Source organism: Polyodon spathula, chromosome 26, assembly GCF_017654505.1.
Source record: "Polyodon spathula isolate WHYD16114869_AA chromosome 26, ASM1765450v1, whole genome shotgun sequence".
Lineage (NCBI taxonomy): Eukaryota > Metazoa > Chordata > Actinopteri > Acipenseriformes > Polyodontidae > Polyodon > Polyodon spathula.
Window position 1 is genome coordinate 12,973,119 of NC_054559.1, and position 24,914 is coordinate 12,998,032.

The following is a 24,914-nucleotide window of genomic DNA, read 5'->3' on the forward strand; positions in this document are numbered from 1 at the left end:
CACGCTGTTCTAAGTTATTTTATCATTATTTTTCTCTGTTTGGACATTTTTTAAGCAATCGGATGTTGGCTGTTAGTGAGGTTTGTCAACTAAACACCCACTTTTATCTAAGGTTTAAAAGTATTTTCTATCCTTATATCTAGTTCTTGGATAGGTTGTAAGATTACAGTAGTGTCCAGCCAGAGGATTGTCAATTTTTTCTCAAAGTTCTCTACTCATTAGCACCACCCTGTGGCTTAGCTCAGTATCTTCACTACTAAATGTAATGACGGTGTAATGGTGGATGACTGGGTTTTTATTCAGCTCAGTTTTTAAGTTGTACAGCATATTTGGATGATTTTTTAATTATTTATACCCATTATACTATTGTGATTTCAAATCCTTGTATGCTGAAAAAACAGCTGGGTAAACAAACCAACAAGCAGTTGATTGGAAGTCATACTACTGAAAACAAAACAGCATATATAGTATTTATTTAATAATGTTTCACAACATTGTACAAGGAAAAAACAAAGAACATGCTTTATAATAGCTACTGTGTAACTAGAGGACTGACTGAGTGCACATGGAGACAAGTGTCCTTCACTAGTGTAAAAACCATGACTGCTATCACCCTGGAAACTGGATGCACTAGAGTATTCCAAGCAGACACCCTTCATTTGTAATTGTACTGTATTATGTCCTTCATTGTAACTGTGAAGGTGAAAGAAAAACTGAAATTTGGTACACATATAGTAAATTTGGTACTCCATTTTATTGCAAAGATTTTTATTTTTTTTATTAAAAATATAATTTACAACCCTATACATACACATTTATGTTTGTGGTCATCAAGTAGTGTGCTTTTTAAATGTATCCAGATTGACTAGCAGCCCTAAATTCATTTAATTTGTAATAAACACTGCAAGTCAAGTTTGGAAATACCTGGAGTTTGTTCTCTACAACAAGAGATCTCTTTACTGAAGTGGTTCATAATGTAATTAGAACAACAGAGGGCGCTGTGAACCAATGAAGAGAAATATCCCAAAGCTTTAGTTACACAGTTCAATACAACTTTTCACTCAAATAAAATTCATTGCACTGCAGTTTAGTGTTTTATGTCTTACAAAGGTACTGTTATCTAGAGGGTGGATTCACTGGATGGTAGACACATATGAGCAATCACTTAATTAGTGTCTTTAATTAGTGCCAGCAAGGTCAACACTGACCACCAGGTGCAGTGTCTGGATGTGTGTGTAATCAGAAAGAAGTAAAAGCTTTGGTGCCACTATAGCATTTTAAACATCTGACTATTTGTGGTAATCATCTTTGTCATAGGTATTGGTAGACCACCTCTTTGGTTCCATTATCCCAAATTAAAGTGCAGAACATTGTACTCCCAGTCCAGGGGGCACCATCGGAATTGACTCAAAACTTTGCTGTACCAGTCTGTACTTTTTGCTCATCTTGCGCACTATGCCTGTGGAATAAAAAATAGCAAATTCAAATTGAGTAGAGCCTTTACCGAGCATCATTAGAATATGCATTTTCTCTTGTTATTGAGTATCATAGCTATGCAGCGATAGTATGTTGAGAAGACCTGTTACTGTTGCATAATTTGACCACCAAAAGCTATGAATATTTTTGGTTTGGGGCTGTTATATCTAGAACCAGATTTTAACTTACTCCCCTTTTCCTGTTTCATTTGACATCCCTAGAATTCATATTACATAGAGGCTTGGGAGGTTCTGATATAATCAGCTTATCACAGGAGTCATCATTTATCAGCTAATATATATACAACCCGATCACTAGCAAAGTGACGTTCTTTAAATATATAGATACGTTAGGTCAAATTGGCTTGAAAATGTCCTCAATACATGAAATGCTCCCCTAGTTTACTTACTTTCTATTTCTTTTGTATGCAGTGTATCCCACATAGGAAATGAACAGGAGAAAAATCAGGCCCACAAAGGCACACAAAACACTGACGGTCAGGAAGCTTGCAGACATTGTGCCTTTGTCCTTATCCCCAACTGTATTAACGCAAAGAAACATTCATAACATTAGTATTAATCTGCTCATGTTTGTGTTTACACTGTTAGTTTCTGTGAGGATGATTATACTGTACAGTGCAGTTATCTCATTTCCAAATAGTGGAAGAGGTTCATTGGGATGTGAATGATGCAGCAATACTGTCCATATAAACATATAGGCAGATGAAAGTTTGCAAGAGTCTTTTTGCCCCCCTAGTCATCAACATCTACAAGTACTTTGGAAGAAATGGCCATTATGTCCAACAAACCAGATCTCCTTTCCACTTTGCCACCTTTCCCAGCACTGCAATGGGAGTGCAATGGCTCTGCATTGAAGGACAATGGTAGCGCAAGGGCAGCTGAAATTGTATGATCAGTTTGTAAAAGTTGTACAGTATGAATCAATACATGCTGGTAATCCATTGCAGATCCATCGCTACTAGTGTGCTTTATGGTTTGATAAGAAAGCGATTTATCAAAAAGGTGGATTTTTATTCAGACAAATTCAGTATGTGAATGATTAGTGTTAAAATATTATAAATAAGATACAACCATCCAAGACGAAAAAAAAAAGAAAAGACGTACTTCATCTTGTTTAGGTTTAATTTAAATATGTGTACCAACTAAATATTTCACTATGTTGCTGTTACAGCTTTTTCAAACTAAAATCCATCTTCTTGACAAAACTTTTTTTTTTTATGTCTTTGAGGTTTTCAATTTTAAAATGGATCTTTCCTTTTTAGTCTTAATTACGTATTATATCACTTGGATATAAGGCAGCTGAATAACAATAATTTATAATAATAATAATTGTTGTGGTATATTAGATTAGTGTGCTGCACATTCCTTGAATTATTTTCTATCTCTGTGGAACTCAATAGTGTCAAATCTAAAACCTGGGTTTTACCGCATACAATAAAATGACAGTGAAATTAGGTATATTCATTTTAGATATTAGACTCTGTTGCTGTTATGGATTTTTAAAATAGGTCTCATGTGCAGTTTTGAAAGCAACATATGATCTAACAAAGCTTAACTCTCAAGAAGTCTGTTACAGTTTCATTGCCTCAGATATTTTCACCGCTGCAGTGTGTTCGAGTCAGGTTTTTGCTTTAAAGAACTGTATAAGCACGCTTGAGAACACTGTTCAAGCACAGCTGTAAGGTAAGCAATGGTGGGGGAACGTTTTCTAACTCCTCCAACTCACAATACAAATGAACACAGAATTGATAAGGCGGCTCATATTTGACCTTGTGTAGAAGAGATATGTTCTGCGCTTGAAACAACAGTGTAACTGGAAATTGATACTGTTTATATATTGTTAGAAAAAACAGTGTGAGCAGAGTTCACAAAGCTTACCACACACACACACACACACACACACACACACACACACACACACACACACACACACACACACACACACACACACACACACACACACACACACACACACACACACACACACACACACACACACACACACACACACACACACACACACACACACACACACACTGTTAACTAAGACAGGCACTTGAGAGTGTGAGTGAGAAAGCTACCTGAATCCTGGCCTGAATCCTGAATCAGCATGCCCTGGGTGAAAGTCATGGAGCCGTTATGGGGGGCGGGCTGCACACCCAGCAGCTTGCACATCAGTGGGTAGATGTGGATACTGTCAAAGGGCTCAGCTAGGTAGTTCTTCTTAAAATCCGGTCCAAAAGCTCGGAAAATAGTTTTCATGTCCATCTCCTCGTTACTAAAACCGTGGTCTCCTTTGTTGACGTAAAATATTATCCTCTGTACAATATAAAAAAAAAAGCTATTAGAAAATAATAATCAGTGGCTTTATCGTTCTTAAGGTAATTACAAGCAAACAAATAAATGGCTTTACAAGACAGTGTTGTATTCCTGACAAGGGAATCGAACTGCTTCTGCAGTAAAAGCTGTGGTGTGCAAATTAACAAGAACTGGCTTTGAGAAAACCTTCTGTTTAGTTCAAATTGTCTACGCTTCTGTTAATCAGAAGTTTGTAAAATGAATAAACTTAAAGCTGCAGTCTCAAAATCAGGACAAACAAGGAAATCCACAGATATTAGAAGTATGTAAAGTGTAACTAAAGGTTAATCATGCATAATCATTCATTGAGAATATAAGGGGGAAGAAAGAAATGTTTGTATAAACAGGGATTCTCATAAATAGTGTATTCTCACCAGAGCTGATACTGGTAGTAAATGTTGACAGACATTCAACCAGTTTAGATTAGAGGGCAGCTTGAATAAAGAGAGTTTTGCTGTGCTAAACCTACCGAGTTCAAATTGTAACCCAGATCCCCAAAGACGATAAGTGGAAGGATTCTCTCCTGATTGGCCAAATGGAAGCTCTCCGGAAGCTCTGCCTTCTTATAGATCTTCAGGTGGGGGTGAGCATTCTTCAGCGCCAGGTAAAGCTCCTCCTCTTTCCCTGGTTTGGGCATCATCATCCCAAAGCCACCGTAGTCCAGCAGGTCAAAACTGACAAAGTTTCGTAAAGCGACATAGTTAGACAGCTTGATCTCCTCCACTTGCGGGGCCTTCTTGATTGTGGTCATGCCGTGGTCAGAGGTGATGATAACGTTGAGACGGTCTTTCAGATTGTGGCGCTCGATGGCCTCCAGCAGGAAACCAATGGTGCGGTCAATCTGGCTGATAATGGCGCGTCTTTCTTCAGTCTCTGGACCTGATTTGTGCCCGACATTGTCTGGCTCTCCATAGTAGAGCGTCACAAAGTCAAAGTTCTCCTTGGTGAACCAGTTCATGACGATCTCGATGTTCTCCCGCCACTCTGTCTCGTTGGAATCGGGGTGAGACAGTGACTCCACCAAAGACCGGTAGACTGACTGGCCGCTGTAGTTGGCACCCCCTCCAGGATAGTGGAACGAGCCGGTTCTCAGGCCCTGTGGAAATTCAAAGGATGCTGAACATTTAAAGGGCACCTGGAGGATTTTTTAAGACCCCAAATGCAAAGTGACACTTAGAACCTGATTTAAAAGCTAGTGTGAAAGTTGTCTGAAATGTAATAAAACTAGAGAGAAACAGTAATTTAACTGTCCCTGCTCACCAAATTATAATTTCTTATTAAATAAAGTCTGTAGCATTACAATACAATACCCAATGTTCATAGGTCACATTATGTGTAGTTGGATTTGAACAGGTGTATTTTTTGGAGCTGTGTATCTACTGTGTTGTACAGTACCTGGTCTTGGGCAGTAATCCACAATGGCTTGACCCCATTGTCCCACCACTCTGATCTATTCTGAGTGGCCTTGTGGGTCAGTTTCATCAGGGTGTCAGGGTTAAACATCATGTTGTGGACAACACCGTGGTCTTCAACCCATCTGCCTGAAATAAATACATACAGAAATATATTAAACAACCGTCTCTAGACCATTCCCTGTATGCAGAGAGTCAAGACTATATTTTATATGGATGTCAGAATAAATGAGTCACATAAATATTTTACATTTTACGGCATACCACAAGGTGGCAGTACATGATAACAAAACACGTTTACAGCCACTAGGTGGTGCTGTGTCTCATAAAAAGCATCATAATATACTGTAAAAAAAAAAAAAAAAAAAAAAAAAATATATATATATATATATATATATATATATATATATATATATATATATATATATATTTGTGAGCCTTTTATTATGCGTTTTTTGCATATGAAAAAAAATTGGCACGAATATCAATTTCCACTAATAATACATACTTCGTACTTTTTATGGGTGTGATTCGCCAAATATTTCGTTCGCAAATATTTATGGCTTTACAGTAAGTTCAAATGCGGTCCAGTGTAGGATAGTAGTTCCCATCGTACACAACCTTCCTGTCGGACTTCCGGTTCCATCCCTGTATTGACATCACAGCTGAAGAAACTCTGCGCTTGCGAATCAACGTGAAAAAAGAAAGGCTTCATTTTCCAAAGTTAATCTTCAGCATGTTTATGATTTCACACAGAGTAAATAATATCAGTTTCGGGTTTTTTAGGCTTAAGAAACTATCGGCGAGACAATGCTATTAAAGTCATGTTATTTAATAAACCTTTTCTAAAAGTTTTCATATTTAAATAGTGTATATGTTATGTTTAATAAATATGAAAATTATAAAATACCTGCGATTAGACATTCTCTATAAAAAAATACTTTATAATGATTTTCAAGAAAGAGGGGAATTCTCTGTTTGTGCCTTCTCTCTGTCACCACTGTAAGTCAGAGGTGACAGAAGTGACGCAGACGGCTCTGAGAACTGCGGGAACGTTTTTAAAAGGGCTTCAATTAACACGACAGGACTGTCTAACCCTAACTAGTGCCTCCTCTGAGATTTCAAGAATACGCATTTCAAAGAGAATTACAATGCAATGGTCACTGAGAACAAGTCTTTTTAGAGTTTTAAATGGTTTGGTTTTTGAATTGCTAAGCAGGTTATTGATTACTCCAGGCACCATATTGCAAGTTAGAGGAAATCAGGTTACCTTTAATGGTTAAGGAGAAGGCTACATCTACTGAAGCTCCCTCTTCTCCAATTAAATTACTCTTAGAGTTATGGCATTTGTGAAAGCATACCTCTGAGTTGGGTAAAACAATACACAGCTACTCAAATCCAATTTCTGCCAGCAGGTGGCACTATTTTTCGGCTATTCATTAAATACAGCACCCAACACTCCCATTGTACATTATTTGTTTAGGTAGGTGCCGGTATTGAAAGAGATGCTGGGGTCAGTTATTGCTACTGACACCCATAATCATTTATAACGAGTAACTAGTAGCCATTCACAACAATGATGAAGTCATTAGCTGTAACATCAGTCTACTTGACTTACAGCTTTATTTACTTTGCATGAAGTGCTTTACCATACATTTCTGTGAATGGTACACTTTTAAAATGCTGTACTACAGAACACTCACAATAATACCCAGGCCTTGCCTCCTGCAACATATTTGACTGTGGTGAAACAGTAGTTAGGCATAACAAACCAAAGATTAATTATCTATCAGGTAATTCTAACTGCAGAGGGTTTTAAAAAGGGCTTTTGAGCATTACCTGCATTAGAGACTTTAAATGATGCACTAATAGTTGAATGGCAGTCCCAACATTCTGAAATATAACTGATAAAAAAAATTAAAAAAAATTAAAATATATATTTTTTTTTTTCTAGATTTCCTCCAGAGTTATCTCAGCACAAATCTTCCATGGCAAACAACCCAGCACTAGCAATTAAGCCAAGTCAGCAACTACCTGTTTATTAGATTTGCTTTATCTTCCTCATGGACATAGTTGTTTGTGATATACGGGAGCATTGTCAGTGGATGGAATAGTGTCTATGTGCTCTGTGGTGGGAGAGTTAAATCAAAGAGATCCATCTCTAAAGTACAGTCTTTACTTATTTTGTTCATCCAATCGGTGATAGATGCAGTTCTAGCTAAGATTTGTGTGACACCATCTGTAGGCTGTACAGCATTTATCTCAGTAAAAAAAAAAGGAATACATTCTCCTGCTGTGAGGAGAGTTTGAAGTTGAGCTAAGCAATTCTCACAACCTTCTTTTCCACACACATTTGTACGTGAGTAATTCCCAGTTGTCTCTTTTTCCAGTGCAGGGGTTTATTTCCATGTTATTCACGAGTGTCTCTTGTGTTAATGGGAACGTGAGCCTGCCAAATGTTTTCTTCTTTTTGTTTTCAATCAATTTCCCAGTGAGGTGTTAAATATTACAGTACGTATCCAGCAGATGTTGGAGGTATGTATGCATATGGATAGTTATTGGCAGGACTGTTGCGAGCCTTTTATGTCAAGACCATTGTCAGGCTAGGGCTCTAGGTCAGGTTCGGTGTCAAAGCCTGTAGTTTCTTAGTTAAGGTCAGGAGTGAATGACAAAAAGCCACCACTTCAAAGCTAAACTAAAATGACATCTAAGTAACCTAATAACAATTTAATTGCCAGAAAACAACTTATATAATGCGTTTATTATTATTAAAAATATCAAGTATGGGTATAAATAATTATAATAAGTTCTATATAATAATAATGAGAAGTTCTACATGATCAGTCCAAAGACCAAGGACATCCAAGGCCAAGGTCAAGACTGAGACCAGAGGAAATATCCCAGAGTCAACCTTGAAGTTCTTCACAACTCCAAGACTAGTTATTAGCGTGATTCAAAATAAAGGCAGTGTGGTTGTATTATGAACTAAGAAGGCAATCCTGCGTTCCAGTTCTGAAAACTGCAATGATTGGTGGGAGAATGTAAATGGTACTAAAGGTAACGGAAGGTTTGAAAAGTGGACATAAAAAGTTTCATATATCAAAGGGACAAAGACATAGGGAGAAGCTGTTGACTTGTTATAATGACAGCCTGATGCATTGAGTAACCAAAAAGTGGGATATATCATACATCATAAGCATTCTGATGGCTTGAATTGACAAGTACCAGCTAACAGGCAACTGCAATGTGTATATACTACTGAACTACTGTTCAAAAGATATTATCTGAAATAACGTATACTCTGCTGAATGGAAAAGTCACTGACACTGTTCTTAAGAAGCCTCCAGGACAGTTCTCTATCCTGCAAAGTCACTGACAACCTAGCCCTGCACATTGCTCAATCTGTTTAATACAATAGGTAGAAATGCTTCACTAAGCGTTATAAGCTGAGACCTTGAATACAGAGATCTTGAGGTTATTAATGTCTGGTCAAAGTCTGTCTGGAAGAGCTGAGTTCTCACATTGCAAACTGACCCTTTTCGATAAATAAAACTTAGTCTAGCTGTAAGGGAAACTGTTGTTCTAGCTAGAACAGGCTGGTGCTGGTGAAATTGCAGTGTGGAAAACTCCAGCAACTGTGGAGTACCTGTAAATGACATGACATAATACTCAATAAATTATACCAGCTAGATAACTGACCACGGCAATAAGCTTATTAAGGGAAAAGCGAAGTTACAAGGTCAACTGCAGTATCTAGACTCAAATTGTACAAGATAAACAACCCTGACCAATGCCAGTACATGCTTTGCACTGAACCACAACAGCAGCAAACCCGACAATCGACAATCACTGTAGTCTGACCAGGGGCAATTCTTTAAACAATCAAAAACTACAAAAAACACAATTAACTAAGCTTATCTGGAGAAGAATTCAGTGCTTTCTACTGCTCCAAGGGCACTAAATATTTAAACCACAGGGAGGGAATACAAGTTCATAGGCTCTGTTCCAGTATTGTTCTTTTTTCACTACTTACAGTAACAGGTTTCCAACCCCCCCCCCCAAAAAAAAAATAAATAAATAAATAAATTAAATTAAAAAAATAAATTACAGATACATTATTTAATAACAAGGCAAACTGTTGGACATGCTGTTTTAAAAGTTAATATGTTCCCTTACCAAATTGCCAAAAGGGCAATGGCATAATGGCAACAGTCAATGGATTTAATACAGCAGTCAGGGCATCAATAATATGAGCCAGCAGTAGAATGGTACCAGTGGTTATCTATTGCATTGCTAGTGTGTTTCCATTGTGGAATGTTCCAAACCCACTACATGGTAGCTATGGTCTGCTCATGGTTCAGCTATGGTTCCTTCAGCTTAATACATTACTATTCTAGCAGTATCTTCATGATATATTTACAACTCAAAAACTGGGCATATGAACCACGTGGCTTTTGGTACTGACTTGTACAATTTTATCTCAATAACGAATCATTCCCTTTCCTGAGCTATAATATAGCACAGATGGGATCTCCACTGCTGTGGTAGACCTGTATGTCTGTTAATAGAGCTGTTTACAAGTGTGAATCTAAACATGTATACTGTATTCATGCTCTCAATAGACACAAAAGCAGTTTTTACTTTTTACAACATCTGGTGCCTAATAACTTTGAATTAGTGCCACAAATTACTTCCAGATTTACACACATAGTTAAACTGTGTTAAACTTGTTTAATTGTGGACTCAAATACAAAAGCAAACCAGACTTAAGATTTATTTATTGATGGGTTCATAAAGTAACCCCATTGTTCTCAGTAAGGTTTGGTAATAGTAACGTGGTATAAGAGTCCCTACCTGTGATTGTGGTGAAGTGTGAAGGGGAGGTCATAGTGATCATTGGTGGGATGATGTATTTTGCCTTTACCCCGTTCTGCACCAAATAGTCCAGGTTTGGCGTCTCCACATCCTGATCGTAGTTCCATCGAAAGCCATCAAAGGAGATCACTAACAGCTTGTTGTAGGCCTGTTGCTCTGTTTTGACTGCAAGGGGCTTGCCCTCAGCCCCGTGTACCAAGATGACAGATAACAGGAGGAACCAACTTAGCACCATTGTAGTGAGGTCTCCAGAGGCTTGGATCCTGCTAATATAGGTTTTTGTTCTTTGCTGTTCATTTTATAGTCAGAAAGATAAGAGTGTGAGTCAGAGTCTACAAGTCTGCATGCAATAAATCAGAAGAGGACCTTCAGTGATGCCAGATTATGATTTTCATTCAGATTCAGGGAGGATTGTATCTGGACAGTTTTCAATGATATCGCCTGGCAATAGAATTTTCTCTAATGGATTTTACAGGATTGCAAAGTAGCTATACAGGAGTCTAAGACCTTGTCCTATTTAAGAACAAAACAAAACTTGCATACTTGAATATAGGAACTATTGGAGAATGCTGTTGAAATATGCACCATTAACACCACTTCATTTGTTTCTATTAATTAAGAAAGCATACCTTGTTGACTGTTCAGGCTGTTTGCATTCCCTATATACACAAGCTCCATCCTCACTTGAAGCTTTCTTACCAGTCTATTAACTAAACAGGCACTGTAGATCATGGAAGCAAGACAAACTGCTCAAAGGGAGCTCTTTTTATTACACATAACTACAGCAAATGGAAACACTGAAAACCAATTGTGCTTGCTGGTATAACTGCACCAAGCCACGATGCAGACTTTAGCATACTGAACCATTTAAGAATTCAAGGGGTGAGAATTCTCACTACACAACCAACAAATGCAAAGCCCTGTTCTTCTAGATATAATCAGATAATTACAGGATCACCTGGAACACTGGGAAAGCATGACCCTAACACATTATATGCCATGCTTTTGTTGCCATAGGGAAATGAGATGTTGGATTATGGACATAATGTAAAAGGCAGCACTAGAAAAAAAAAAAAAAAAAAAAAAAAAAAAAACGTAAACTAATGTGCTTTACTGGGAAAACGCTTCCTGAAAAATGTTCTCCCGCTTTACATTTCATTGCAATTCCTTGTTGACTAAAGAAAAGCTTAGTCTCCCAAAAGCATTTGTATCTGCCATCTGGTGGCAGGAATAATGAAATGCAGCTAAATCAAATCAAATGCTTCACTGTTGCCTTGCCTGTCATGCATTATTCTACAGGGAAACCTGACGTCCTTGGAAATGTACCATGACAAGAACACATGCTAGGTAGATATACCAATAACTCCCTCAAACTGATCTTTGCCCTAACCTATTTTACAGCACACTAAAATGGGCATGTGGTTTAGCCTCCAACAGTTTTAACATTCAATCTCACTTCATGCTTGGTCCAAGCCTAAAGTTCTGCACTTCAACCTGCTTATCTGGTCATAAAAAAGGTTAATGTTGTCTGAGTTAATATTTACTGTACAATCATTATCAGCCTTGCAAAAGCTCTAATACAGTGTGACTGATTCACAAGGTCAATGTAATGAGGACAGAATGCATTTTATTTGGTAGGAGGGAGCTGTGTACAGTGAGAGGTTTGCGATGCATGAAAAACACTTAAAGGCTAAAGGACTGGCAGCAAGAAGATGGATTGAGACATATATATATATATATATATATATATATATATATATATATATATATATATATATATATATATATATATATATATACACACACACACACACACACACACACACACACACATATATATATATATATATATATATATATATATATATATATATATGAACATAAACATAATATAGATATTTTATTTAACATTATGTAATCAAAGAAACTACAAAATTATATCGCAAAAGTCTACCGGAAGCCATAAAACTAGTATGGTATTTCATGCTAGATTTTGAAATTTCACATTTTTCTATGTGTCAGTTTTTTGTTAAGTATATGGAAAACTACAAAGCGGTATGTATGTAACATTGTTCAGCAGGTTTCATTCGACTTTCATTCAAAGTTAGTTAATTCTATAGGGTGAAGCAAAAACCTTTGGCCATAGCTGTAGATCTAATGAAGTGCAAAGATGCCAGCAAAGATAACTTAATCTGAAGTACGTCATCTGATGGAGAAACCGAATTTTTTACCCATTGGTGTAGTAAATATGATACCCTCTATAGCATATTATTGTTTACAAATAGAGTATTTTTTCTCCATACAAAAATAGTTAAGAACCAGGCGTTTTTCACTTACTTTCAGGACCAGCACCTTTTGTCTGAAATTCAGAGGCTCAGTTACCCTTGAAAGTCAGGTCTGTTAGAAATTGTGTAGTCCTGGAATGATATTGCACACACCACAATGATTCTTACAGTGATAATGCAAAAGAAAAGCACAGCATGTATTCAGTGCTCGTGCAGAAGAGAAGGTCACGTTTATGCAATAAATACATTCTAATTTGCAAACACTGCTCTTTTTTTCACGAAACCAGCCAGCCCTGTAAATAAGACTCTTTCCATATCTCACGAGAAACAACTAACAAAATAAAATGTTTTGCATATTTTGCGATTCATAAATTGGGGTTGTAACATATTTGTATGTACAGTTATCAGGGATGTTGCTATCTATAGATATTGCATTGATATGTTAAAACAGAGATAAGGCAGGCATTAAGTGCAATTTCACATGCAATTTATAGTGCAATTTCACATAACAATATGCTATATCTGAAGAAATTATCTTTGGTTGGCATGCTATCTTCTGAAAGCCAGAAGGGCTGTGCATGTTAGATAGATTAAGTGAGTCAGGTTATGGTTTTTTTCAATGTGTCATATGTTCTATGCACGGGATGACATCCATACAGAAGATAAGCAATGGGCTGGAATTCTAACAAAGTGTAAACAGTGATTAGTTGATTTTCCATACGTGATTTATAATCCATATTCATTTTATCGAATATGGTGTGAATGTGTGTTCAGCATTTACATGGGTTGGATAAAAAAGATTACAACACCTGAAATAAATAGGGTGTAGAGATACCACTGAGAGCCAAGAGGGTGGAGTAGTGTTATGGACCAAGAAAAGGAAATTATGGTACCGGTAACTCTAACAGAAAAAGCCACTATCACATGTTAATGAGGCTCGATTAATAATTCTTACAGCATTGGACATACTTGTTACAGAAAGTTAATGGAATCTCTGCATGTAGACACTAGATGATAGTCTGCTTCCTAATGATCAAAGCTTTATGATTGCAAATTGATAGCTCATAAACAGCCAGCAGGACAAGGTGCAAGCGTGCAGGTAAGCCGAGCTGTCTTTAAATCTGAGTTTGTTTTGACATCCATTATAGTTTCACAATTCAGAACGTAAAACAATTTTCTACTTGACCCCCTGGCCATTTTAAATGCTGTATCTTTCCAGAGAGCAAATGTTCTGACTGCAATTATTATCCATTATTCGTGACAGACTCTAAATAATTTCCAGTGATCACCAGGCATTCACATTGCTTCAAAGTACTTTTCAAGAATATTATGGTACTAAGATTTTTTTAAAAATATAAATTATGTTTCACATGGCACCACTTTGTATTAAGATCGGGAGCTGAACAAACCTGAATTACTTTCTTGTGTCCTATATATCCTTTTTAAACAGCTTTGGTATATGGGCTCCTGCAATGCACACTTAGAAGTTTAAACAATGCATTGTGGATGAACTAGGTCTCCACTGCTCTATTGTATATGCATTTTTAAGGGATGGTGCAAGCAGTTATCTAATTCATAAAGTTAAACTATTGTTTTTCTAATTGTGTTTCCTTTAAAGACAAATGCACCCCTATCCCAGGAATTTCAGATAAATATATTAGCATTTAACGTAAAAATCTATGTAATTATTCATTTTGCTTGTGTTGATACAGCAATTTGCAGGCATGTGCATAAATGGCCCTAGGTTTAAAGGATTCAGATGGTATCTTGTTAAGGATACACATCAAAGCACCTGCTGAAAATATTCTAAACAATGGTATGCTTTGCAGAAATTGTAACAATGCAATGTCACTTTTTTGCACTCAGACTCGGGTGGCAAAGTTCAGCACAGGCTCCTAGAACTATAAACGGGAGAGTAAAAAAATAGACAAAGCTTTTTGAATCTAGAAATTAGCTCAAAGCTGTCATACTTCCAGGTTTGCAAAATCCTCCTCTCAGAGGTGAAATGGGGTTAAGATTAGCAGAACTATCTGAGCTATCCAAGATCGGTGTACTCCCACTGATTTCCGTTCCAATTACAGCTTACCAGATTGCAAAATTACAAAATGACACATACTTGAAAAAAGCCCTTCTTGTTAATTTGGTAATTTGCTACCAAAGTAATTATATGTGCCATCATCAATTAAGTAGCACAAAAGCCTTGCAATTGACCCCTTTCTTTGAATGAAGGGTCCACTTAATGTTTTTTATTTAAATTTTTTCATATCTTTTTTTTATTATTATTTCATACTTTGCTTTATTGCTCAATATGAAGTAATCTCTGACAGTGTTAACAAACCAGTGTTTAAACCAGGGACATCTATATAGTGTGGTTGCTGTGCCCAAAGACCCCACAGTGAATTCCCTAGAAATTATCATAGAAAAGTTGCCTATGTATATGTTTTGAATTGTAAATGTCAATCATGTGGTTTCAATGCATGTTGACCATACACCCACAATGACTGTCCTAACAGGGAAGACCATGTCATAGAAGATCCATAATCTAGTAATCGTTCATTTTCTCTGCATATCCACTCCATCTGGGACCACAGAGAAATCGTTGGGTATTAGATATTATCAGTCTAACCACTCTGCACACTGAGTTTTGCTACTCTGAAATTGGAGGGTTGACCAATTAGGCCTTGCAACTGTATGCAGCGCTGTAACTTCTTGATAAGTTTTCTGCGCAACAGTTTAACAATGAGCTTCAGCACACAGGCTTAATTATTAAACACACAACCTAAAATCTGCAGAAACTTAATTTTTCTCACTGGAGCATGTTTACTGTATTATTCAATATAGCAGCGCTGAAGGCATCTTGCATGTGTGGCACGTTTTACTCAGTATATCTAACACATGAATCTGGTTCTCTTGTTAAAGTCCAATACCATAGACTTTATCATGCTATGGCATTGCTTTTATAACTAGAATCTGGTATCTGCAGTCTTTACCTTCCATGAAAGACTGCTGGAATGACCTATTACTGACATCGAACTGCACATTGTATTTGTAGATCATTTGATCTCAAACAGAACATTGTACTTAAAAACTGTTCAGGGATCACTAAACACCCTTTAGTTGTCCCTGCCTGGTGAAAAAGATACTAGATGGGACCTTACAACTATAATCTTTATATAGCGCCTTTCATAGTGGACCACCATCACAAAGCACTTTGCAAGCTACAAGACTAGGGTGTGTGAACTGTGCATCAGTTGCAGAGTCACTTATAACAACATCTCACCTGAAAGCCAGAGCACAAGGCGGTTAAGTGACTTTCTCAGAGTCACACAACAAGTCAGTGGCTGAGCTTCAATTTGAACATGAGACCTCCTGGTTATAAGCCTGTTTTTTTAACCACTGGGCAACACAGTCTCCTATGATATACACACCTCTTCCAGGAAGATCAATTACACTGAAAATACCTTAGAAGAACCATTAGCTGATACAGTGACATGTATTGCACAGATGTCTTGATGCAGCAGCACATTGGTACTGATATGGTATCCAGTGTGTATTGGACCATACATTTGGTGTGTAAAAATTTAACAATGTGACTCCATTCTACCTAGAGCAGCACTATCATTTTAGTAACTGCACAGTGTTATGCAGACTATGTGCTCAGATTTTAAGTTTATGTTATAAAAAACTAACAGGGCTTCAATAAAGTGTTATAGTGCAACAGCTACACTGGCATCCTGTGACTGAAATATCATTCACAACACAGTTTCATAAATCCCATAGAAATTTAGCACTGTGAGTCAGCCTATTTTGTAGAGTATATCTCTAAAGAAAGGATGTACCTTGTCAGAGTCGTTCACTCCATGCAGAGATGTTTCACAGAAGTATGGGATGAAAGTTTACAAAAGATGCAGCACTACCTGGAAAGCCTCTTTCTTGAAAAGTTGTTGCAATAAAATTAAAGGGAAAAAAATGTCCTGGTTTAATTATATATTCGTTCTAGTTGGTTTGAAAGTTTCTTCAGGGCACTTTAAAAGGAGATTCATAACCTTGAGCTATGCACTTTGCTTCTGTGATCTAGCTCAACATATTCACTGTGCAACATAGGTTTATCAGGCTTTAGAGGTGGCTATATAAACCTCAAAAGCTGATTTTGTATACTTTGTTCGAGAAATAAGGGTATCACTGTGCAGATTTAGTAGAGTATCTTCACACAAACTGAACGCCACCAAGGGCACATACCTTTAAGTCTTTAGGTTGCTGTTTCATTATTGCTGTAAGCCTCTGAATGGTATTCGGGGTAGCGTCTTGGGCTTCCATTGTATACAACAGGGTATTTTAATATACAAAAATGTGTTTTACTGTTGGTTTCACAGATCCTCATTAGCACTAAACTTGGACTTTCTGATGTTACCTTAGGTAAGGTGGGCTAAGATTAGTGGCAATTGAAATAAATGGTTATTGGTATAATTGTAATTTATTTCAAACAGAAGATATTCCATGATCATCTGGAGGAAAGAGTGATCTGTTTTTGTAGTTGTGTTTAGTTTGTGCACATCTGAATGTTCACAAAACATTTTTCAGTGGACAGATAACAAAAGGTAGTGGCAAATATGTGAGCTTCATATTTGGACATACTGGTACCAAGGGTGTCACCAAGATATAAATCAAGGCAAACTGCAAATACCATTTTTGTGTATTAGGGAATTTGAATGATTTACTTTAAAAAGGCACTGACTGTAAACATGCAGGAACAACAGCTGGCATCATACATTACACCAAACTTAAAAATCAACACTTTTATATTGATAAACATTTCAGGGGATCTGGGTTTTTAAAGATATAAATAATTCACTTTTGAACTGTATTCTAAAACGCATGATTCACTGATACTTTGATATCTGATATCTTTTTTATAACATATTTGTTTTTCCTAGAATGAACTGTGTTGCTGTAAAAAAATAAAAAAAATAAAAAATCAATTCTTAATCAAAAATGTACCAGCGTGATTTTAGCCTCTGATTCAAAAACACAACAAAAAGAAAGCTTCCACAGCACGCTTGGTGGAACCTTTCATTAAACACCTTGCTGTGCTTTGTCCATGCATCCTGTCTTTGGGTTATAATTTATTGCGGCTATGGATGTATTGATTTCAAAAGCACTTGCATGCACTGAACACAAACAGCTAATTAACAGCCCAGCCCACTGTTCAGATCACTGGGCAACAGTGGTTCATTTCCTTGTAACTGAGAGGCAGCGTTTTCAATAACATTAGCATAGGATACCTAATGCGAAAGAGGTCTAGTCCCCACGTGTTTCATAGAGTTGTGTCTTTAATAGAACTTGTTTGTTGAGGGTGATTTTAAAGTTGTTTTACCTCATATACTGTATTCATTCTGGATCACAGAGGAAAATTTACCAAGAAAATCTGAATAACTAAAATGTATGGAAATATATGGCCCTGTTGAGAAAAGAAATGTGATATTTATGCTGGCCAATCACATATGTATGTAAACATAATGCTTAATTCATAATTTGCAGGTAGATGGCAATGCTGCAGTGTTGGAAAAGCATACATACAAACACACAGGAACACCCCAACAGCTTCATACACAAAGGTAAACATTAACTGGCATAACTACTTTGTATTGCATGCAAAAATGTCTATTTACTTTGAACTGCTGTGAAGTGTGGCAGTGCTTTTTGCTAAGGGGATATCGTTTCCTCATGTGCATATTACTGTCCACTAATGTTGTCTTTTCACTGAAAGCAGGAATCTCAACATGACCTGGGGGATGTTTGCAATCTAGTTGACAAAGCTTTAACTTATTTAATATGTATGTTAATGAATTGGCTGACAAAGCAGATAATGCAACCTGAAAAGGGGGGGGGGGGGGGGGGGGGGGGTGTAAATGCAGCTTTCAGAAAAAAAAAAGTTTTACTTGGAAACTTTTAGTAGCTTTCAGTTATGGCACAATTGTTTTAAACCATGCATGGTTCTATAGTTAGGATGATCCAAAATCAATTAATCAACTCACCAAGGAATGATGGAATGACAAAACTAGACGGCTCTCAGCATTCCTTTCATTCCTGTATTTCAGCTTGCAATAATTACTCACAGAAAAATCTCTCCCTGCAATTGAACACACCCATTATTCCTTGTGAGTAGCATCAAAGCTACTTGCAATAGTGGTTACAGTGGTTAGGGAAAGCTTGGTATTGTTGTGAAGTAAGGGGACCTCCTGAGGGTGAATTAAAAATGTACGTTTGTTAAAGCCAAAGGTTTTACCCTGCCTGTTGAAACAAGGAGCGAAACTTTGTCAAAGAATCCAAAACAGCTCCCCAGTTTTTTATGTTATAACAAAGCCATTACTGGTCCCTTAAAGGAGCATTAACATTCTCAAAAAGTTTGACATAGTGTATGGATGCATTGGGTCTATGGCAGGATAGCACTACACCCAGTTTGATACTGGAATAAGGTGCGAATTTTTAAGACTGGTTTCGTGTTGCAGAGAGAAACAGCCATGGCAGTAGATATAAAATTAGACCAACATTTTTATTTTATTTTTTGTACAACTCCATTTATTTTACTGCAGCACAGCTGAATGTCTTGATCTACCTACAAATTACAATTAATTGAAAGTCAATGGCTTTTGTCTCTATTTTTAATTCTGAATTAAAACAACTATAAATACACACCACTGATGTAATTATTATATAATAATATAATAATAATAATTATAATAATAATTATTATAATAATAATAATAGGAAATGAGTTTTGGTGGAAATAAAACCAATCTTGTTTGCCTTGTTAACAACTCTTTAAATGACTTGCTGAAAAGATTTACCTTACTTTGCATGTTACTGTATTTAGTTAAGTTTGATTTATTAAAACTCTTAAGAGCTTAGTTATATTAATTGCTGTAAGGGCCTGTTTAGTTCTACTTTACCTGCTCCTAGTAAACAGGCACAGTCAAAGACAGCCGCGAGGGGAAACATTTATATACTTTGCAAATGTATAAATGTGTGTGTGTATATGTATATATATATATATATATATATATATATATATATATATATATATATATATATATATATATATATATATATATATCACACACACACACACACACACACATGTAAATGTAAAAGAGTGTGCTGATTGTTGCTGACGCATCTATAGAACTGGGAGGGATTTCATCACTTTCAGCCCTGTGGTTTATGGACAGCGGCAACACACACATACTATACTCTAAACGCTCGCTGTGGAATCTAGGCAGAACTGTACTCCTTGTACAGACCATCAAGCGGCTCAGGAGTTAAAAAGGTCAGAAAAACATAATGGCAAACCAGTCTGGCAACGCGGAGGACGCGATTCGAGTGAAAAACAGACATGTTAAGCTGAGGAGGGAGGACGCAGAAGATTCTCAACCCGAAGCTAAGAGAGTCAGACTGGGGAACTGCGAAGAGGGAATCAGTGTTAACGAAACAGAGCTGCAATGTAGTACGAATGGGGGTCAGCCGTTACAGAGAACAGAAGAAATCCCACTTCAATCAACTGCTGATATAAAAACTGTAAGTAGTGTACATGTTATTAGTTGTGCTATTGTGGTGGTGGTAATGTTTTTTTTTTTTAATCCTTATAATTAGTGTAAATGTATATAAATGGAGCACCTGAACAGAAAAACTGCAAATAGCCATTCAAATGTTTTAAAAGCATTCACATTATAAGCTAGTGGAAAAATGCAGGAGACTCACATCAATGTAGCATCACATCAGCAGCATGCGTGTGCAGCCTTACAACTTTCGTGTTTCGGTTAGGTCCTAATGTGAACAGGCTTTGTTTATAGCGCTCACCTGGGTTTCCCCGTGCAACAGTGGATGCACTACGCTACGGGTTTGTTAAAGGTTTTAGTTTGTTGTAGTACTATTGCTGCTATGATCGCAGTGTAATCAAGCTAATCAGCGTGAGAGCGATTATTGGGTAAGAACTGTCTGCTCCTGACATAAGATTGACTGCCAGACAGTAACCAGTTTGGTTTTCAGCTGTTTATGAAGAACAGCCGGCGTGTCCCATTCATTTACTGATGTGAATTTAATTTGATTAATCTGTTTGATTTTGTGGATTAATTTACAACAGTATTGGCTGCTCGAATAAGTGCTAACCTTTTCCGGATCTATTGTTGGTTTTTGACATTGCTGTAAACTTGAAAGTGGGGATGCATTTGGGTATTTTTTGTACATGGGTCGGTAATTGTACTTCCCCAGTTGGAATTATTTTAAAAACATTTCAAAATATTTCATTTGCTGTAAGCCTATGGCTGATTCAAGGATCCATTAGCACTAAGCTTAGACTACCTTACCAAAAGTAACATTGAATAGTCCTAGGTTAGTGCTGATTAGTCTGTGAAACAGTAAATCTGTTTGAAATATACAACATAGTTTAAAGCATGTGGGTGTAAGCTGAGCAGACAGTCCTGGGAGAGTAACTGTAAGTAATCGAAATACTGTGTTATCACAGTGTGTGCCATTGGATTTGCCATTGAACAAAATACACATTGCAGATATGCAGGAATCCATTCCATCCTAAAGATTATTCTCTTCCTTAGTGATGTGCACAGAGCTTATAATGTATAGGAACACTTGGGATTTATTATCTTATATTGTGTGTACAGTATTACGGTAAACGGGTAAGTGTTACATGAACCAGTGTGCACTGAGATTAAATGTACATTCAGCCTTAAAATGCAAAGTTGTTTCAGTGTTGTCACAGATGACAGCAACTGACACTTTGTATTAACTTTAAACTTTAGCAAGACAATACAAGAGCAAGTCAGAATTTGCTTGAAATGGCCAAGAAAACACATTCTGAGAAATATTAAGCTATAGGAGGGGTATAATGCAGCTCAATCTGTATATATTATGTAAATCCATGAAGCTAAAAAGGAGGTCAGTTGGAAGGTTGTAGTCTAAATTAGCATGACAACAAGACTCTCTCTTACAGGTAAAGGTCTGCAGACAGGAATGTGGAGATTGTTTGAATATTAACTTGAAAAGCATGGTTGATTCAGTTCACAGGATTGATCATTAGTTCTGCTAATAGGGATCTGTGATATACAGGATCATTTGGAATGATTAATTTTCACCCACCAAAACAAAGTTTAATTAATTGTTTGACTGGCTCCCTAAAAACTCCTTCATACATCAGAAATTGTGGGTATAATTCTTTGCAGCTTCAATTATCCTAAAATCATTTATCATTGTGACATGCTTGCTAGGTCTAATCTTATACTGGAAGCACGAAACATCCTCAGCGAATGGGATTAATCGTCATGTGACTTTTAGATTGACAAGGGTTGTTGTCTTTCTGTGCATCTTTTTAGATCATTGTCTCATGTCAAAGACTCCATTTTCTATACAGTGAAACATTCGCAGATTCTCAGAATTACAAAACAGTCTTGATTTCTTTTTTCTGCTTGCTATATTTTATGCTGTTTTCATTTTCTTCTTATAATTAAGGAAATTAGACGATTTCATTTTATTTCCTATTCAATAGCAGTTTGAGCAATTTCCACAGTATGATCTATTTTAATATGTTAGGTCCTAAGCAGCCACTCATCCCAATAGCATTTTACTCAGAGAAAAGTATATTTAGTCTTGCTGCCATTCGATCAATAAAATAGATCACATTGTTTCTAGAGTAATTAGGCTCAGATGATCACTGTTGTCTCTAAACCTAGAACTCAATTTTATTTACTGCACCACTATCCTAGAGACTCATAACAAAAATGAGTATAGCAGCGTTATAATTAAAATCCTAGGATAGGTGTAACAGTACAGAGGATGAGTACAAACCAGTTAGAATGATAATTCTTGCACAAAAGAGCGATGAGTATTTATAGAGCTTTTAAGCATATTTTACCAGCTGGGTCAGCTTTCGTAATGGTAGTGCATCGCCTACATCTACAACAGTGCCTGTTCCATATTATCAGACTGCTGTGCTAATGCTTAATTTAAATGTAATTTCATTCATATGATTTCCTATTTCATTCTTTAATTCGTTTTGCATTCCCTTGAAGTAAAACCCAATTAATGATACATGCACTGCCCATTAGGAATTCATGTTTGGGGTTTATTGTAGCAATTGAATTAAAATGTAATTGTAATCACAGTGGTAGTAGCTACAGTGTAATTACATTGTTAATATTTGAACTGAAAAGCTATAGTAGCAATTTAGTTGCGGTCATGGCACTCGGATTATTCTATAAAATAAAATGGGGGGGGGGGGGTTTCAAAAGGTTGTACTCAACAAATTGTTACTCAACAAATCAGTATGTAGCGTTGATTTTGGCATTTTAAAATGGTCATTATATTGATTTACAAAATAATGTTAATATCTTAACGAGCAGGGCTTCTTGCGAGTATTTTTTTTTTTTTTTGGGGGGGAATTGAAAAGCAAATCTGTGTTAATTGCCATAAGTTATCTGGAGTTAATTTGCACTTGGAAAAGGAGGGTTTTAATTAACAAAAGAATATAACTCATAATAGACCACAGTTGTGATGCTGACGATACATAAGAAAGAGTGTACAGGACCAGGGTTAATTTCTTACAGACTACCTAGATAATTCATTATTTGTAGTTATGAAAATATTTAAGCCCTTGTTATACTTGTGATTATGAATTAGATTTATTCACTTGTTTTAATAATTTGTAATCTTACAGAAATGTGTTGGATTGCTAAAATGATATACCGTTATTTGCATCTAGTGTATTGGAAATGATCAATAAAACTGTAATGCAATCTAAACTCGGGATATATACATTATATGACAACGTACCTGTACTGTAGATTTTATTTGAATTATACAAATAAAAACCAAGGACTAAATAATTCAATCTGATATAGAAAAAAGCGCATTAGATATTGCAATATATTTCCTTACAGGCAACAGTTCATTGACATGGATTTTGCCTAAATGTATTTGTAATGTTGTCCGACTCCCCCCACACTTTATGTACAATGTACACTTTCACCTTCACATGTCTGTATGTGTATAAAGTGTTCTTATAATACTGTGTTCAGTGGCTACTTCTAATCATGTTGAGTTTATTTATCATGGAAGAGAGCAAAGAGTAGCCTCACAGAGAAAATACATTCAACTAGATTAGAGGAATTCACTGAACAATTATAAACAAATTGTGTACTGGGTTAGGGAGTTCTATCATAATTTTTAAAGCTTAATACATATATAATGAAGTGCTACACACATGGTATACATGTATAATAACTAACAAGTACAAACACAAATGACACTTCAGACACTTATTTATAGCCTACAAACCTACAGTACGTACAAAAGTAGATGTCAACCTAAGATTATTTTTAATTTCTATTGGCAGTTGCTTGCTGGTGGTAGAGCCATCTCCTTGCATGCTAGTAGTTTCCATAACAGCCAATTATGCTTCCATTCATTTTTCTTGATCTCGTTAACATGCATTTTGATTAACGAGTTCCCCCTGTCTAGTCGTTGAGACATAAAGTGATGTATGTGACCAGCGACAATTAAGCTTTTTAACGAGAAATGTATTCATTAAAGACCTCAACAACATTGACTCAATTTCAAAGCATTAACAGATTTTATTAACAAATGTATGCTTACAGATTACATTGCTTATCTTCAGATTTCTGTGTATTTTATTATCTGTCTCACAGAAACTACAAACCACTAAAATACACATATAAAACCACAGTGGTCTGCGTGGGTTACAACTGTATCAATGCAAAACTCATTGATATTGTAAGGAAACAATTGTAATATATCCCCTTCAGTCACTGTGTGGGCATATAAAGTGAATGAACGCGAAATGAGATCGGTTTCACTGTCCAATATTTTATAGATTCAAATATGATGTAAGTTCACTGACGACTACTCTGGGCACATGTTGATAAAGCTGCATGAGATTGGCCCCATTCTTATAGATATAGATCACAGCTATATATTTCTAACTTAAGTATCATGTGGGATTTATAAGTCACCTCTGTTTTACCGCTTTCATTTAATTGCATTGGGATCAGGAGACGTTTTCCAATAAGTTTGCTTTTCAGGACTTAAAGGTTGTGTAGTTGTAAGACTGAAGCTATACTACCGAAATTACATTGCAAATGCCAACGGACCATATATAACTGATCATTTAGTCATACAGAGACAGTAAGCACATTCATTAGTGCAATTCATAATAGGGGTTTGTCTGTATAGTTATATTTAAAAAAAGATAAGATCACCAAAATGTATCCTATAAAAAACAAGTTCTGCAGGCAGTAGATGTGATAGACTTTGATAAGGGGCTGATAGAAGGTATTTGGCTGGCAAGTGCACCTTGCTCTTTCATGTGAAATAGCCCCAGACATGGGCTGGTAATCAATTAGGAATAGTTACACATCGCTTTAGACAATGTGAACACCTTGCATATATTACGGGCAGTGTTG

General features: G+C 36.4%; 2 protein-coding genes across 29 annotated transcripts in view; one reads left to right on the forward strand and one right to left on the reverse strand.

Annotated features, from left to right (window-relative positions):
• Positions 1-3,539: 3,539 nt before the first annotated feature.
• Positions 3,540-10,376, reverse strand: zgc:153896 (uncharacterized protein LOC569930 homolog). The gene is made up of 4 exons (XM_041229062.1): positions 10,121-10,376; positions 5,250-5,395; positions 4,324-4,950; positions 3,540-3,815 (listed from the first exon to the last, which is right to left on the reverse strand). Exons 1-4 carry the CDS (start codon positions 10,374-10,376, stop codon positions 3,540-3,542), a joined length of 1,305 nt encoding a protein of 434 aa, XP_041084996.1.
• A 9,370-nt stretch (positions 10,377-19,746) lies between these two features.
• LOC121300760 (RNA binding protein fox-1 homolog 1) overlaps positions 19,747-24,914 on the forward strand; it is a 580,013-nt gene continuing 574,845 nt past the window's right edge. For 20 of the 28 annotated variants that reach the window (XR_005947563.1, XR_005947564.1, XM_041229567.1 and 17 more), the window contains exon 1: positions 19,753-20,001. Coding sequence is in view for 26 of the 28 variants with exons in the window: in XM_041229567.1 (XP_041085501.1) it covers positions 19,768-20,001 (234 nt within the window). In the remaining 2 variants the exon portion in view is untranslated. Of the gene's footprint in view, positions 20,002-24,914 lie in introns of all 28 variants that reach the window. The other 8 variants (XM_041229559.1, XM_041229557.1, XM_041229566.1 and 5 more) reach the window with 6 other exon arrangements.

What these genes read in the sequence shown, in the direction of transcription:
- zgc:153896 (XM_041229062.1), bottom strand. Translation starts at nt 10,376, where the DNA reads ATGGTGCTAAGTTGGTTCCTCCTGTTATCTGTCATCTTGGTACACGGG. An exon ending in ACACTTCACCACAATCACAG is followed by an intron (nt 5,396 to 10,120) that starts GTAGGGACTCTT and finishes TATTTATTTCAG; the next exon opens with GCAGATGGGTTGAAGACCAC. An exon ending in TGGGTTACAATTTGAACTCG is followed by an intron (nt 3,816 to 4,323) that starts GTAGGTTTAGCA and finishes TATATTGTACAG; the next exon opens with AGGATAATATTTTACGTCAA.